This window comes from Mchenga conophoros, linkage group LG6 (assembly GCF_057382185.1).
Source record: "Mchenga conophoros isolate Kocher_MC1m ecotype Shallow Benthic linkage group LG6, M_conophoros_male_GT1.1, whole genome shotgun sequence".
NCBI classification, from domain to species: Eukaryota; Metazoa; Chordata; class Actinopteri; order Cichliformes; family Cichlidae; genus Mchenga; species Mchenga conophoros.
Genome location: NC_140531.1, coordinates 43,467,451 through 43,482,371, shown reverse-complemented (window position 1 = coordinate 43,482,371; position 14,921 = coordinate 43,467,451). Strand labels below are relative to the sequence as shown.

At 49.4% G+C, this 14,921-nt stretch overlaps 2 protein-coding genes and 2 long non-coding RNA genes across 5 annotated transcripts in view; 2 read left to right on the top strand and 2 right to left on the bottom strand.

Moving 5' to 3' along the window:
* Positions 1 to 3,504, top strand: part of LOC146573446 (calpain-2 catalytic subunit-like) — a 20,446-nt gene extending 16,942 nt beyond the window's left edge. The window contains exons 15-21 of the mRNA XM_085278322.1: positions 8 to 65; positions 142 to 206; positions 1,036 to 1,104; positions 1,395 to 1,473; positions 2,737 to 2,853; positions 3,192 to 3,250; positions 3,332 to 3,504. Of these exons, the coding sequence (XP_085134448.1) occupies positions 8 to 65; positions 142 to 206; positions 1,036 to 1,104; positions 1,395 to 1,473; positions 2,737 to 2,853; positions 3,192 to 3,250; positions 3,332 to 3,355 (471 nt within the window). The 3' untranslated portion in view covers positions 3,356 to 3,504. The remainder of the gene's footprint in view (positions 1 to 7; positions 66 to 141; positions 207 to 1,035; positions 1,105 to 1,394; positions 1,474 to 2,736; positions 2,854 to 3,191; positions 3,251 to 3,331) is intronic.
* LOC146573444 (uncharacterized) overlaps positions 1 to 8,051 on the bottom strand; it is a 22,093-nt gene extending 14,042 nt beyond the window's left edge. The window contains exons 1-2 of the long non-coding RNA XR_014892831.1: positions 7,661 to 8,051; positions 7,437 to 7,570 (exon numbers count right to left, since the gene is read on the bottom strand). This is a non-coding gene — a long non-coding RNA (uncharacterized LOC146573444). The remainder of the gene's footprint in view (positions 1 to 7,436; positions 7,571 to 7,660) is intronic.
* Positions 476 to 5,391, bottom strand: LOC146573445 (uncharacterized). Its single transcript, XR_014892833.1, has 2 exons — positions 5,253 to 5,391; positions 476 to 5,118 (listed from the first exon to the last, which is right to left on the bottom strand). It is a non-coding gene; the product is annotated as an uncharacterized LOC146573445 (long non-coding RNA).
* On the top strand, positions 4,205 to 14,921 carry LOC146573443 (calpain-1 catalytic subunit-like). Of its 2 annotated transcripts, none has more exons than XM_085278318.1 (22): positions 4,205 to 4,351; positions 5,307 to 5,547; positions 5,633 to 5,702; positions 8,151 to 8,269; positions 8,408 to 8,541; positions 8,697 to 8,865; positions 9,045 to 9,128; positions 10,199 to 10,284; positions 10,360 to 10,434; positions 10,508 to 10,668; positions 11,945 to 12,114; positions 12,193 to 12,204; positions 12,283 to 12,494; positions 12,574 to 12,613; positions 12,685 to 12,750; positions 12,831 to 12,888; positions 12,973 to 13,037; positions 13,124 to 13,192; positions 13,499 to 13,577; positions 13,651 to 13,764; positions 13,852 to 13,910; positions 14,614 to 14,921. In XM_085278318.1, the coding sequence occupies exons 2-22, from the start codon at positions 5,308 to 5,310 to the stop codon at positions 14,638 to 14,640; spliced, it is 2,109 nt and encodes a 702-aa protein (XP_085134444.1). In that variant the 5' UTR covers positions 4,205 to 4,351; position 5,307; the 3' UTR covers positions 14,641 to 14,921. The 2 variants fall into 2 exon arrangements, with proteins under 2 accessions (XP_085134444.1, XP_085134443.1); XM_085278317.1 differs by lacking the exon at positions 4,205 to 4,351 and adding an exon at positions 5,133 to 5,179.

Genomic DNA, 14,921 nt, shown 5'->3' with positions numbered 1-14,921 from the left:
GTTTCAGGACATGGAGATCTCTGCAGTGGAGCTCAGGACCATCATGAACAAAATCGTCTCCAAACGTGAGCTGAAGATTCGACGCCTTTTACCTGAACACAGAGCGCCGCAGGTTTCACTTCCTGTTTTCTCTTTCAACAGGAACTGACATCAAAACTGACGGCTTCGGCATGGAGACGTGCAGGGTGATGGTGAACCTGATGGACGTATCCTTTACAGACAGCTAGGGTCACCTGGCAGCAGGAAGTGCAGGTGTTAGAGAAACAGGAAATGATGCCAGAGTGCAGGGTTAATGATGTCACTCACCTGTCAGTGAGTAAGTAAAATTTTATTAATATAGCACGTTTCTAGAGAAAAAGATCAAAGTTCTTCACAAGGTATAAAACAAAAACAGACACAAAAAGATGTTTTTAGTTGTTTTTTAAAGTGAGTCTGCAGATCTTCTGAGGAAGAGAGTCCACAGTGACCACTAATAATAATAATAACTTTATTTATAAAGCGCTTTCAAACAAAGTGCTGTACAACTATTTAAAACTAAAAAGATAAAAAATAATAATAAAAGCGATACATAGCAATACAGGTAAAAGACACACTACAAGTTAAAAACAGTAAAAATTTAAAAACTCAAAGCCATAGAATTAAGACTTGTAAGATAAGGTGAACAAATGTGTCGTCAGCTTACTTTTAAAAGCCTCCACAGAGCAGCCTGCCTAACATCTTGAGGGAGGTTGTTCCACAGAAACGGGGCACGAAAAGAAAAAGCACGCTCTCCAACCTTTAACAGCTACCATCCCGACATGACCAGGAACCAAAGCTCTGTCTTGGTTCTCAGCCTTGTGTGCTGAATAACAAGTAGGCCCTGATCAAAGGCCTCAGGGACCTACTAGGGACGGGGCTGTAAAGGTTCAATGATGTAGGCTGGTGCTTGTCCTTGAAGAGCTTTAAAGGTCAGAACCAGCCAGTGCAGCTGTATCAGCAACAGCGTCACATGAGAGTACTTGAATGTTTTTGTCAGTGATCCTTAACCTGCAGCAGGACAGCGGCAACGGGAAGCTCGGCCTCGGGGAGTTTGCCACGCTGTGGAAGAAGGTGCAGAGATACCTGGTGAGACGTGACCTTTGACCTCTAATCCCGAATGTTGTACTGACAAGACGAATTTTATATGTACTTACCTGTGCGTGCGTGTGTGCGTGTGTGTGTGCGTGCGTGCGTGTGTGTGTGTGCGTGTGTGTGTGTGTGCGTGTGTGCGTGCGTGTGTGTGTGCGTGTGCGTGTGTGCGTGCGTGTGTGTGTGCGTGCGTGTGTGCGTGTGTGTGTGCGTGCGTGCGTGTGTGTGTGTGCGTGTGTGTGTGTGTGCGTGTGTGTGCGTGTGTGCGTGCGTGCGTGCGTGTGCAGTCCATCTACAAGAAGAACGACTCTGATAACTCGGGGACGATGTGCACACCTGAGATGAGAGTGGCCTTCAAAGACGCAGGTCAGTCTGTTCTTCTTCTGCAGGAACAAACGAAGCGTTCGTTTAATGCGACGAGCTTAGAGTCGTCGACCTGACCCGGGTCTTTGCTGGCGTCTCGTCTTGTTTCGTGCTGTGATTGGCTCACCAGCAGCTGTCGACCACTTCCTGTCTGTTGCTCATTAAACGTGTTTGCGATTCTGTTTGGGGCGGGGCCTCAGGCGTCTTTGGCTCCCCACCAGTTTCTTTTCACTGGCGAGTTTATGCTAAGGAACAGGAAGGGCCACATAATAAAACCACCTGACTTCATTTAACAGGATGACACGGTGACGCGTTTCAGCCGAGCTCGGGACATGCCTCCGTGGGGACGTCCTCCGTGATGTCACAGATGCTGTGGGCTGTTTGTGTGCGGACTGTGAGTTGTGTTGTGGCGACGCGCTCGGCTCTGGCGTTGCGATGCTTTACTTGTCTTCACCCTCAGAGGTGGAGCTGCTGCAGTTTGTGGTTTAAAGTGTGAGTCACGGTGATTCCCCGCTGACTCACACTTTAAACAGAACACTCCTCTTCCTCCTCTGTGGCCGGGGTGAGGAAGACGCCTCATCTTTCCTGTTGCTGCTAAACAAATGAAAACAAAGCCTGCAGACTTTGTCTCCTGCTCACTAACATCTCCTCTTCTTCTCCTGCTCCTCCTGCAGTCTTTCTGTCTCTGTCTAACTTGTGTGTTTCCTCCTCCTCCTGCTGCTGTGGATTTACGGGCAGCGAGCTGATGGAGACGGTACGTTTCATCTCTGCTGGCAGCATGAAGGTCACCTCAGGGTTAAAGTTTCAGGATCTGGAGCGAGTTCAGCTGACTCTGATGTGCTCGCTTACTGAACCCAGATCAGTGTCTGACTGCTCCTTATCATCCAGAGTCTGGTGTTTCGTGATGTTTGATCGGTTTAAATAGAAATATTGATTTGTGTTGCTTTCATATGATCTGAGAACCATTTAAACTAAACTCTAAACGCCGAGTTCTCACAATTCATCATCGAAGACAGCGGCAGAGCCAGCTCGGCACTAGTTTGTGTGTTTGAGCTCGCTGCATTACACCGTAGGTGGCAGCGATTTGGTCGTCTGTCAGAGCACCTTTAACTGACATCACGACCAATCGAGCTGCAGCTACACGATGGCGTCTGCAAGAGTAAATAGAAAGCTTACACTGACGAACTTCAGTGACCATTATTTACCAGTAATGATGATCAAGACTGTTAGGTCTGATAGCCGCTAACAGCTACCATCTTCCTGCAGGTTTCACTCTCAATAACAACATCTACCAGCTGCTGGTGGCCCGATACGCCGACCCCGACATGACCATCGACTTCGACAACTTCGTGGGATGTCTGATGAGGCTGGAGATGATGTTCAGTGAGTTGGCGCTTCGCTGCTAACGAGCTCAGAGAGGTCAGTCAGTCAGTGGGGGAGTCAGTCTGTGGGAGGTCAGTCAGTGGGGGAGTCAGTGAGATAAGGAGTTCTTATTGGAGGACCACGGATTGGAGGGCGTGTCTAAGCTCCGTGAGATGTTTGGAGCTTTGTGACCTCCCTCAGGTAGGAGGAGTTCTGCAGGGCGTTGGAGGCTATCACAGGTCTCAGTGACTAGCGGTTAGCTTGCCGGCCCATGACGTCTCGCTGCATCTCTCTGAGTTTTAACTTTCCCTCTGTGCTGTGACCTTTAAACTTTAACGTGTGACGGTCTTCCTCCACAGAGGTCTTTACGAAGCTCGACACTAAGGGCAGCGGTTTCATTGAGCTGGACTTCCAGCAGGTGAGACGTATGATGCGGTGACGTGTATGTGTCAGTGTGAGCGCAGAGGCTGACGACGACCATGTCTTCTTCTTCTTGCAGTGGTTAAACTTCGCCATGATCTGAGCCGCAGCCTCAGTGGTTACTGCACCACGCCTTCTTCGCCGTTTACTGGCCGCCTCACTTCCTGTCACCGCTCCTGTTTTATATGCATGGTTTAGTTTCTACACTAACTTACTGACATGTAAAGTCAATAAATTCTCCAAACCTGGAAACTGTGTTCGTGTTTTACTAATGATCAACCTGTAACTGGCCACGCCCCCGTGTGTCGGTGCTTCACAGTGAAAATGGTGAAGCTGCTCTTGAACAGACGCCTGCCGTGAACATTTCATTTTGTGCGGTGTTTCCTGAGGCTGACGCAGGCCGGAGCTCAGTTTCATTTCATAATTAGATCAGCAGCTGTGAGAGGTCAACATCTGGCCGCAGGTGACTCGGCTCCTCCTCACACTCACAGATCGAGCAGGTGACCCGCTCCACAACAAAAACATCCGAGTCAGAAAGTGTCTGAGCTCATCATAGGTCAAAGTCTACGTCATTACGAGAGGCAGCAGGTGGAGTGTCTGGACCAATATTTGAGCTCCCTGATGATGTCACAGTGACGGTCTGAAACATGAAAACAGATACAAGCTTTGGTGCACAGGTGTCACAAAAACAGCAAAGCTTAACAGACTGACGTCCCGAGGCGCCCAGCAAGTGCTCCACAGCACGGCCTCCATGAAGCAGCACATACTGCAGCCTGATTGGCTGCTAAAAGCAGTGATCGATTAGTGATTGGTGATCTTCTCAGATCCTTGTGTTCTTCCTGCAGGGTCACATGTATGTGACATCATCACTGCAGATCAATAATTCAGAGAAGCATCAGCCTAGTGCAAACACAGCCACTTCCTGTTAGAATGACTGATCACGTGACACGCACGCGCGCACACACGCACACGGCGATGTAGCCCCGCCCCTCCCGCCGGGCGGGGCGCGGTGCTGCAGCTCAGCATCTTCAGCAGCATCCAGGACCCGGTGCAGACCACATCCCGGAGCAGGACACAGAGGAGCTCCACACGGGTGCAGGTGAGCCTGGAGCTGGGACCGAACCGGGCTGAGCCGATCCCTGTTGGTCCCAATGTTTTTTCCGTTTCCGGTTTGATCAGCTGATTTCTCCATTTTTGCGCTGATTCAAGAAAACTGATTACATCATTGCGTCGCTGGACCAATCAGAAGCCCCAAAGCTGCGTGTAGATTCAGACAGAAACAAGAACAAAATCAGCTGTTTACCGTTAATGACGTCACGGCTCCTGTCACGAACGGCAGAAATATTATGACGCGATCACAATTAACGGGGTTGATGCAGAAAGTCCTCAGCCCAAAGGCATGACGGGAAAACGTGTTCCTCAGCTGAGTTGAGACAAACCATCCGGTCCTCTGATCGATCAGCTGTGATGAGTCCGCAACTCTTTGAACTCACAGAGCTCACACAGGTGTGTCCTCACCTGTGTGAGCTGTGTCGTCCTTACATGATTTTTGTGGTGTTCTATCACAGCGTACTGATTGATTGGTTGATTTTTGTCTGAAACAAGAGCAGGTGTGCTGATGGTCCTGCCTGAGGGCTCCTGCTGTGAAGCTTCAGTTCAGTCGAGTCAGTTTCATATGTTTTATTTATACGTGATCAGTCGCCTCTAAGTACTTTGTACTGTAAGATAAAGACAATAATACAGAGAAAAAAACCCAACAGTCATATGAGCAAGCACTTTGGCGACAGTGGGAAGGAAAAACTCCCTTTTAACAGGAAGAAACCTCCAGCAGAACCAGGCTCAGGGAGGGGCGGGGCCATCTTCAAACTGTAGGAGAGGGAAACAGAAGTGTTTACATGATGAAGGTCACCTGGGGTTTGTTTACAGGGTCAGTAGAAAAATTCAGCATCAGTTTTACTTCCTATCAGCTGTGAGCCTGCCAGACAGACTCCGGTACAAACCTGCTTTCCTCTGCTCTGATTGGCTGCTCAAAGTTCTGATGTGTTCTGGCTCAGGATGTTTACAGGCGTGTCTGAGCGGATCCAGATGGACCGGGCCCGAGCTGCGGGTCTGGGTTCGGTCCAGCAGGCCGTGCGCTACTTGAACCAGGATTTCGAGGCCCTGAGGCAGGACTGCCTGCAGAACAGGACCCTGTTTGAGGACCCGATGTTCCCCGCAGAACCCGGCTCGCTCGGCTTCAAGGAGCTCGCCCCGTTCACGGCCAAAACCAGAGGAGTGGAGTGGAAGAGGCCGACGGTGAGCCCACACACACACACACACACACACACACACACACACACACACACACACTCTCATACCTGCATCTGATTGGCTGTTCCAGGAACTGACACGAAACCCTCAGTTCATTGTGGGCGGAGCCACCAGGACCGACATCTGTCAGGGCGCTCTGGGTAAGTCATGTGACCTCTCACAGGTTATCTGTCCAGGTTTAACATACTGCTACTTATCTGGCGGTTATTAAGAAGTTGTCAGAGAAGCTTTCCGACAGTCATGGAGGCAGTTATCAGGTAGTTATTGGTGCAATAATTGGTGCAGTTATCGAGCGGTTATATGCAGCTGTGGCTGAATGAACTTTAGTATCAGCGCTGGAATAAAAACTCCGCATCAAACCCAAAATCAGCTGCTGACTCTGTCCTGACCCGCCAGCTCAGATTAGCACTTTTTGTTTGCTTTGACGCCGTCACAGAGACGCTTATATGCAAACATCCTTATTTTCATTGTCAGAGCTCCCAGTTTGCACTGGAACAGGCTCAACCGGTCTGGTATGCAGTGTGAGTCGGCGGTTGGAACTTTCCAGTAAATCAGGTGTGTGATTCTTAGAACCACACACAGAAACCTGCACTTCCTGTTCCTCCAGTACCTTCTCCTGAACTCCAGGAAACTGTTTAGCACCGCAGAACCTTGTGGGCCTCTTGTTTAGGTGGTTCTCGATGCTGGTTGGTTAACCACACTGACCTGTGCATGTGTGGTTTGTTGTTCATTAACAAGCCAGTCATCCTGAAACTGTGTTTCTGCTTTGAACAAACGTTATTCAGCACATGCAGCACTTCGGCAGTCATGTGATTCAGGCTCCGCCTCTTTCATGTAAACGTGCTGGTGGTTCGATCAATGAACTCCAGGCTGATTGATCCAGCTGATCATATACATACATACAGTTAAGAGTTGTGTTACACTCCTCTGTCTCTTCGGTCAGCTGAGGCCATCATAACTCTGCATCTGTGAAAACAGGAAGTAAACCAGGTCCTCACAAACAGGCAACACCAGCATGTGTGTATGAGTCAACAGACTGGTCTCTGTGTGTCTCTCACACACAGGACTCCACCCAGCTGACTCACTGTGTGTGTGTGTGTGTGTGTGTGTGTTGAACTGGACAGGAATGATCGGTATGAACCCTCCACCCCTGGCCGCTGGTGGGAGGAGCTCAGGCTTATTTTCGATGCTTTCGCTCCGCCTGCTGGAGGCAGAGAAGCACTTTATAATAACAGGGGACTCAGACTGAGTGACAACTAAACAGTAATAATGGATCAATAACAAAAACAATCAGCATTAACGTCCCACTGCGCTGCTTATTGATCCCTAAAAGCAACTCACAGAGATAAACAGGAAGTGGACAAAATACCAGAAACACTTGCAGGGCTACGAGCCTGGCTCTGGCGATCCTCAGTCTTTACTTCAGTTTTGAGTTTGTTTACTTCCTGTCGTGTGACCACTGCTTACCAGCTGTAACTCGTCCCTGTGTGGATCCATTTTGGTTCAGTTCTAATGTTTTTGTCTAAAGTCAAAACTTTTGGCAATTCCAGCTCCGCGCGAATTTATTTATTTCAGAATTCCCCATGTTTTTAGTTACCATGGTTACCCTGCTCCACTAATGCCGGGGCAGCAGCGGTTAACAGGCCGTCTTCATCACTCAACAACCAGGCGCTCAGCTTCGGTCTCACCTGCCTCTACTGTGTGTGTGTGTGTGTGTGTGTGTCACTTCTCTGTTCTGATCGTGTCCACCAGCAGAACACCTAAAAGCTCTGATTTAAGCCAGACAAACATCCTGAAACACGCCGCATTCAAACATAACGTGAATGTCAACGATGATTCCGATTCAATGGACTGAAGCTAAGAATCACTCTTACTGATCTCTGAGGTCGGGGTCGATCATCCAGTCAGACCTTCCTGAAACACAGGCAGGTGTGCCACCTGTGGTCGGCTCTGAGGTGTCTTTCTCTCGCTAGTTGTGGACTCGCTCAGGCCCAGTCTCCATCCAAGCCTTGAAAAAATAAGATGAGCGAAGGGGTTGTTTATTTGGTTTAACCCTTAACCTTTTAATTAAGAGCTTAAAATATTGTCTAAGCTTCACCTGTTTCCAGGTGTAAACCAGGTGAACACGAAGAATGTGATGAACATATTTCCTGAAGTACAGTTTGATGTTACGGGATGTACTTGAAAGCAGCACTCTGACCTGTATTGATCTGTGAACACTGGACGCCCGTCCATTAGCCGGAACCATTAGCAGCTTAATGTACTGTTAGGATTTAGCTTAGCATTAGAGTCCCGAGAGACCGTCAGAAGAATGTCGACAAACACTTCCCAAACTCATCATCATCATCATCATCGTCCAGAGTCATGCTGATCTGATGTGAGCTCAGCGCTCCCAGCAGCTCTTTACCTGAATATGGTGATGTAACCACAGACCGCCTGCAGAGGGCGCTGCCTCTCCATTCAGGTTTGTCCAATCAGATCAGATTAAAAAGAATAAGCAGAGGCTGCAGCTTCACTTCATTCAGGCTGAAGTAACTTGTAAAAGAGGCTCAGGTGTGCACCTGTCTCACCTGTGCGTGCTCCTCCAGGTGACTGCTGGCTGCTGGCTGCGATTGGCTCGCTGACGCTGAACGAGCAGCTGCTGCATCGCGTTGTTCCTCACGGTCAGAGCTTCAGCCACCAATACGCCGGCATCTTCCACTTCCAGGTGAGACTTTCTGCACCGAGGCCACGCTCATTCACCTGTAAAACGTGCTTTGTGGACATGGTTTGAGTGCGGCTGGTGGTTGATGCTGGATGAGGACACACCTGTCACAGGTGACTGATTCTCCTTCTTGCTCTGCAGTTCTGGCAGTTTGGGCAGTGGGTGGACGTGGTGATCGACGACCGGCTGCCAGTCAAAGATGGCGAGCTGCTGTTCGTCCACTCGGCTGAAGGCACTGAGTTCTGGAGCGCTCTGCTGGAGAAGGCCTACGCCAAGTAAGACCCGCCCACCTACAAACAGGTGTTCATGTTTGTAGGTGTTTGTTTGTGGTTTCAGGTGCCGATCTCCAGCCTCGCCGGTTTCAACGCGATCCAGCACGGCATCTGCGGGTGAACTTTGTGTTTACTGCGTGTCTCTTGTTGTTTCTCAGGTTGAACGGGTCATACGAGGCGCTGTCCGGCGGCAGCACCACTGAGGGCTTCGAGGACTTTACGGGAGGCGTGTCAGAGATGTACGAGCTGAAGAAGGCACCCAAAGATCTTCATCGCATCATCAGTAAAGCGCTAGAAAGAGGCTCGCTGCTCGGCTGCTCCATCGACGTCAGTTACGTCTCCTTGGAGTCAAACACACAAAATGTCCCGCAGACTTTCAGCAAATCAGTGCAGGCGCTTGTTTCTGTTTCAGGAAGTGATGTCACAGGTTTTTCAGGTGTAATTATATGTGATGATGTGAAAACGGAGCGTTTGTCCACACTGATCAAACGAACTTCTGTCTTCAGATCACCAACAGCCTCGACATGGAGGCGGTCACCTTTAAGAAGCTTGTCAAAGGCCACGCCTACTCTGTGACAGGCCTCAGACAGGTGAGCTCAGCTGCGAGGTAAAAGTAACAAACTGTTACCTGAGAGTCATGTCAGCTCACCTCCCTACGTTTGAATAACACCAGAGTGTGATTTTTCACCACGTCACTGTTTAAGGAACAAACGGTGAAACGTTGGCTGTAATAACAAGGATCCAAATTAAAGTCATGCAAAATGAATATTTAATTTATTTCTTTCATTTGTCAGAAGGTTCAGTAACACGTGACTGGCTTCATGGTCAGAATCAGAATGACTTTATTTATCCTCAGGGGGCAGTTAGGATGGTTTGGGCGTTTTGGAGTTCAAGGACTAAATGTGTTGGTGGATTTCCAAAAAAAGCTCAAATCAATCCAAAGTGTGTTTGAGTCGATCTCTTCAGCAGCAGACGGCTCCAGATCACGAAATGATTGTAGGCCGGTCGCTTTGACAGCTCTAGGGATGAAATCCTGTGAAAAGTAGGAAGTAGATTCTGCAGCTTGTTGCAGGGCGTTGATGTGGTCGCTCTATTACGTTTCCTGGATGGGGCCAAAGCTCACGCTCGGCTCCTTTTTACTGACTTTTCTTCAGTTTTTATACAATCAGCCACATCTCGCAGCTGATCGACTTCCAGTTTAAACTGGATTTTAATCTTGTTGGTTGGATTTTAGATGTTTTAACTAACAAAGCTCAGTGTGTCAGCTGGTTCTTTACTATATTACACACTAATGGCTGTTGTAGTACACAGGCTAACAGGCATTTCATTCATTTTTGGGCTCTATCTGATAGATACAGTGAAGAGTGACAGAAAGCAGAGAGAGGGCAAAGGACCACGGGTCGGATTCGAACCCGGGCCGGTTGCCCACTCATCCCAGCGAGCCAAACCGGCGCCCAAAATGATGACCCTTTTTTATAAAGTTTTATTGAATCAGTTTTAGACCAAGAGACATCGAGTGTCCTTCATGCCTGCTGCCTGCTGCACTTTGCAAATCAGTTTCCCATTGGGGACAATAAAGTTAGCATTGACCATTGTTTCTCAGGTGAACCGCTCAGTTTTAGATTTCCTCATTTGATCTCAGGTGTTTGTCCTCCTGTAGGTGGAGTACCGGCGCCAGCGCGAGCTGCTGATCCGGATCAGGAACCCCTGGGGTCAGGTGGAGTGGACCGGAGCATGGAGCGATAAGTGAGTGCTGCAGCTTGTCAGACTCTAAGTGGGAGGAGGAGAGCACGGAGAGTTTAACGTTTGTTGGTGTTTCAGCTCCTCGGAGTGGAATGCCATCGACTCGGCCGAGAAGGACGAGATGCTGTGTAAGATGGAGGACGGGGAGTTCTGGTATGTTTGCTCTGTGATGATGACTGTGGTGTCTTTAAAGGACGAAGATGTTCAAACGACTGTCGCTGTGCAGGATGTCATTCCAGGAGTTCCTGCGTCAGTTCTCCCGGCTGGAGATCTGCAATCTGACTCCAGACGCTCTGAGCCAGGACTCCACCAGCTTCTGGAACACCGCCACGTACGAGGGCAGCTGGAGGAGAGGGAGCACCGCCGGGGGCTGCAGGAACCACCCGAGTGAGGAGGGAGGGGCAGATACACCTCTTTTATACAAACATGGTGCCGTGCTCAAACTAGAACCAGTTCGACGCACGCCCACCAAGTCAGGACCTCTGATGTCAGTGACTGTGGGAGGGGCTACCAGTGATTGGCAGACCCAGCCAGACAACCTGTAATCCTGTATCATAGTTGGTTCTCAAAGCTGAGGAAATGCAGACTGGTTCTCCGAGGCTCGGCACCACGTTGGTGAAAAAGAGGTCTGAGTATGTCGCAGGGATTGTCTGGCTTGTGTGTGACGGGGGTTTGAAGAGTCTATGTAACATGTGAGCATGCGTGTAGGCGCAGCACCTGACGGCAGAGCAGAATGAAGAAGGTTTTGGAGTTGATAGAGACGGTCTAACGGGCTGCAGCCTTTGCAGTGTGTATTAAAAGGAGCAGTACCCTCATTGATCATGGCTCGAGTTGGGAGTTCGCCTTGTAATCAGAAGGTTGCCGGTTCGAGCCCCGGCTCGGACAGTCTCGGTCGTTGTGTCCTTGGGCAAGACACTTCACCCGTTGCCTACTGGTGGTGGTCAGAGGGCCCGGTGGCGCCAGTGTCCGGCAGCCTCGCCTCTGTCAGTGCGCCCCAGGGTGGCTGTGGCTACACTGTAGCTGCCATCACCAGTGTGTGGATGTGTGTGTGAACGGGTGGATGACTGAATGTGTAAAGCGCTTTGGGGTCCTTAGGGACTCGTAAAGCGCTATACAAGTACAGGCCATTTACCATTGAAGCCTCGTCTCTTCAGTATTCCTGGTGTCTCAGATAATTTCTGCCTGCCTCACTACTCTGCGAAAAGTGAAGGGGGTTGACCCCAAAGGAGGACATCTACCCCTCTCGTCCCAGTCTCCGGACCATGGTCCGATGGCGAGGAAACGTTAACAATTAGTTAGTGCAGGTGAGCCCAGGTGGCTCTGACTGTTGGCGTACCTTCAGGGTGGTGTGTTAGTGAGCGGGCCTGGACCCGACACAGTTTAAGTCAGTCCATCAGATTTTTACTGAGTCCCCAATCAGCATGAAAGTTTTTGTGCATCTTTATAATCTGGATTTTAGAGTTTCTCAAACCAACAGCGCTGCTCGGCGTGTTGATCACTGATAAGCAGATGCTACATGATGATCTTCAGGGGCTCAGCCGAACTTCTGTCCTGATCTAAGCGTCTAAAGAGAGAAGCGGAGGACCCAGCGTAGAGCCCGCGCTACACCTGACACCTGTGTGCGCCTTGGTTATAACTACATACTCGTGATGCTCTCCTGCAGACACCTTCTGGATCAACCCTCAGTATAAAATTTCCCTGCTAGAGGAGGACGATGACCCCGAAGATGAAGAAGCCGCCTGCAGCTTCTTGGTGGCGCTGATGCAAAAAGACCGCCGCCGCTACCGCCGCCAAGGCCAGGACATGCACACCATTGGCTTTGCCATCTATGAGGTCAGAGGTCAGAAAGGTGATGTTGTTATCACGCTGTATTTCTGCTGTTGGTGACGTTTCCTCTGTTCTCGTTCACAGATTCCTCAACAGGTGAGTCGCTCCGGTCCGTTTCACTTTTCCGTTTTTGTTTTAACTCGCTAACGGTGGCGGCGTTGGTCTGTCCCCCAGCACCGAGGCTGTCCCAGCGTTCACATGAAGAAGGACTTCTTCCTGCGTCAGTCCTCTTGCGCTCGCTCAGAGACCTTCATCAACCTGCGAGAGGTGAGCGGCAGGTTCCGCCTGCCGCCCGGCGAGTACCTGATTGTCCCGTCGACCTTTGAACCCTCGAAGGAGGCGGACTTTGTCCTGCGGGTATTCACAGAGAAGCAGTCTGAGAGCCAGTGAGTTCACCATGATCTATCTAGACACCTTTACTTATCAAAATAAAAGACCTCTCAGTGACAGTCTGTGACTCTGCAGGGAGATGGACGACGGCGTGGTGGCGAACTTTGATGAAGAGGTAAACAAACCAAACTGGCTGCTTTATGACTTTGTGTCTTTGGCCTTTGACCTTCCTGCTCTTCTCTGCAGGAGGAAGTGTCAGAGAGCGACATCGACGACTCCTTCAGGTCCATGTTCGCTCAGCTGTCTGGAGACGTGAGTTCATGAATTAAAACGTTCTTGGACTGAACGTGCAGAAACAGCGAGGACGTTCACTTCCTGTTTCCTCCCTGTAGGACATGGAGATCTCAGTGCGGGAGCTCAGGACCATCCTCAACAGAGTCGTGTCCAAACGTGAGTCTTCCTCAATCAGATGGAGGCTTCTGATTGGTCAGAGAGGTTGGCTCTGATGTGGTTGTGATCTGGTCTGGTTTGCAGACAGAGACCTGCAGACTGACGGCTTCAGCACGGAGTCCTGCAGAGCCATGGTCAGCCTCATGGACGTATCCTCGCCGCTCAGCACGTTGGATAGGTAAAGTTTGATGACTGATGTCTGAAATAAGACGTGTTGGCCTTGACTCGATCTCAGAAAGATGGCAGCGCTCGCCTCGGGCTGCTGGAGTTTCAGATCCTCTGGAACAAGATCAGGAAGTGGCTGGTGAGTGTGAACACCTGAAGCTCACAGGTGAAAGATATCGAGTTCATTTCAAACATAAAAACTTTATCTGTCATGAGACGGAGCACCGAGTCGCGTGTCCCTTCGATCGCTTTCCTCTTTTTCTTCCAGTCTGATTAGTTTAAGAAGTGGCCCCAAGTCTGAGCGATTGATTATCGGTGCTGGTCCATCAGGTCCTAGTTTTGTGGGTTTTAAATGTTTGGGTAACAAAATCTTCAATCCGATTGCTGATCGATCCGATCGATCCGATCGAGTCCTGCGATGACGAGTTTGGTTTCATGTTTTCAGGGAATCTTCAGAGAGTTCGATCTGGATAAATCTGGCTGCATGAATTCCTATGAGATGCGTCTGGCGCTGGAAAATGGCGGTAACTGAGTATTGCATTGTTACTGAGCGTGCTCTGTTGCATTAAACTGACCTGAGATCTGTCGCGTCCGCAGGCTTCAAACTGAACAACAAGCTGCATCAGATGCTGGTGGCTCGATACGCCGACAACGAGATCATCGACTTTGACAACTTCACCTGCTGCCTCGTCAAACTGGAGGCCATGTTCCGTAGGTTGATCATGTGACCGCGAGAACATGCACAATAAACCTTTTAACATTGTATTTGTCCTGAGCTGCTCCGTGTGTGTTTGTCAGGAACCTTCCAGCACCTGGACACAGACGGGACGGGCACCGTGGAGATGAACCTCATCGAGGTAAACCGTCTCTGAGCTCCACAAACACTGAGCTTAGACGCGCTCGAGTATCAGACCCATGTTAGTTTCATATGAGCGGAAGCAGGTCTTTGATATGTTGCCTGTAAGCATCAGTGTCCGTCAGGCCTGTGATGAGAATCATGTTTTGCATCATTTTTCTGTGTAAATACTGTTTTCGTATTTATGGACCTGTTGTTCCATACGTGGAGTATCTTCCATCTTCAGCGTACAGTCTATGTTTGTGGATCATTTTACAGGAAACGTTAGGGTCGCCTCCGGCTCTGTTTGGGAACCAGGAGGCGCAGAAAGGTGTTTAAGTGCACCTCCTGCCTCCAGTCTACATTTTATTTATTGTTTTTATAATAACAAATTTATTCTGCTGCGTAAACCAGATTACTGTGGACCGATCTTTTCATTGCTTGAGGAGCCGTGCATAAAGGATGCTTTGACTCAGTCAGATCTCTTGTAAGCCGATGATTTACGGTTCACGATTTGTCTGAGCCTCTGTGCCAGAGCGTAATTCTCACTCGCTCACATTAAAGCACAAACCTTTGAAAAATGACCCCCGCCTCCTTCCTGCGAGTCACGAGGATTTAGGACATGAATATGAATATAAATGTGATTATTACACAAAAATAAAAGTAAATAATCTGTCACATCAAACTTTAATCTCACAGACTGTCAATGTGTCTTCTCTCCTCAGTGGCTCTGTATGAGCATGTGCGGCTGAGTCACCTGAGCGTCAGAGCGCCTCCTCCAGGAAGAACCAGTCCATCACAGCTCTACTGCACTGAACTACACTGCAGTACTACTACTATACTACTGCAGTACTGCTACAGTAAAGCATGCAGCAGAAAGATATTAATCAGAGTACTCTGCAGCCTTATTCATATCCTGCATGATCACACACACAGGTATTGTAGCACACCTGTGCAGGTAGTAGTTTCTATAATCACGGGTCTTCCAGCTGTTGAATGGATGCTGGGAGAAAAATAAAGTAATTGATCAGCA

Coding starts and splice junctions, on each gene's coding strand:
- LOC146573443 (XM_085278317.1), top strand. CDS start 5,148: ATGATGAAGGTCACCTGGGGTTTGTTTACAGG. Junction 12,614..12,684: donor TGGCGAACTTTGATGAAGAG/GTAAACAAACCA, acceptor TCTTCTCTGCAG/GAGGAAGTGTCAGAGAGCGA. Junction 13,911..14,613: donor TGGAGATGAACCTCATCGAG/GTAAACCGTCTC, acceptor TTCTCTCCTCAG/TGGCTCTGTATGAGCATGTG.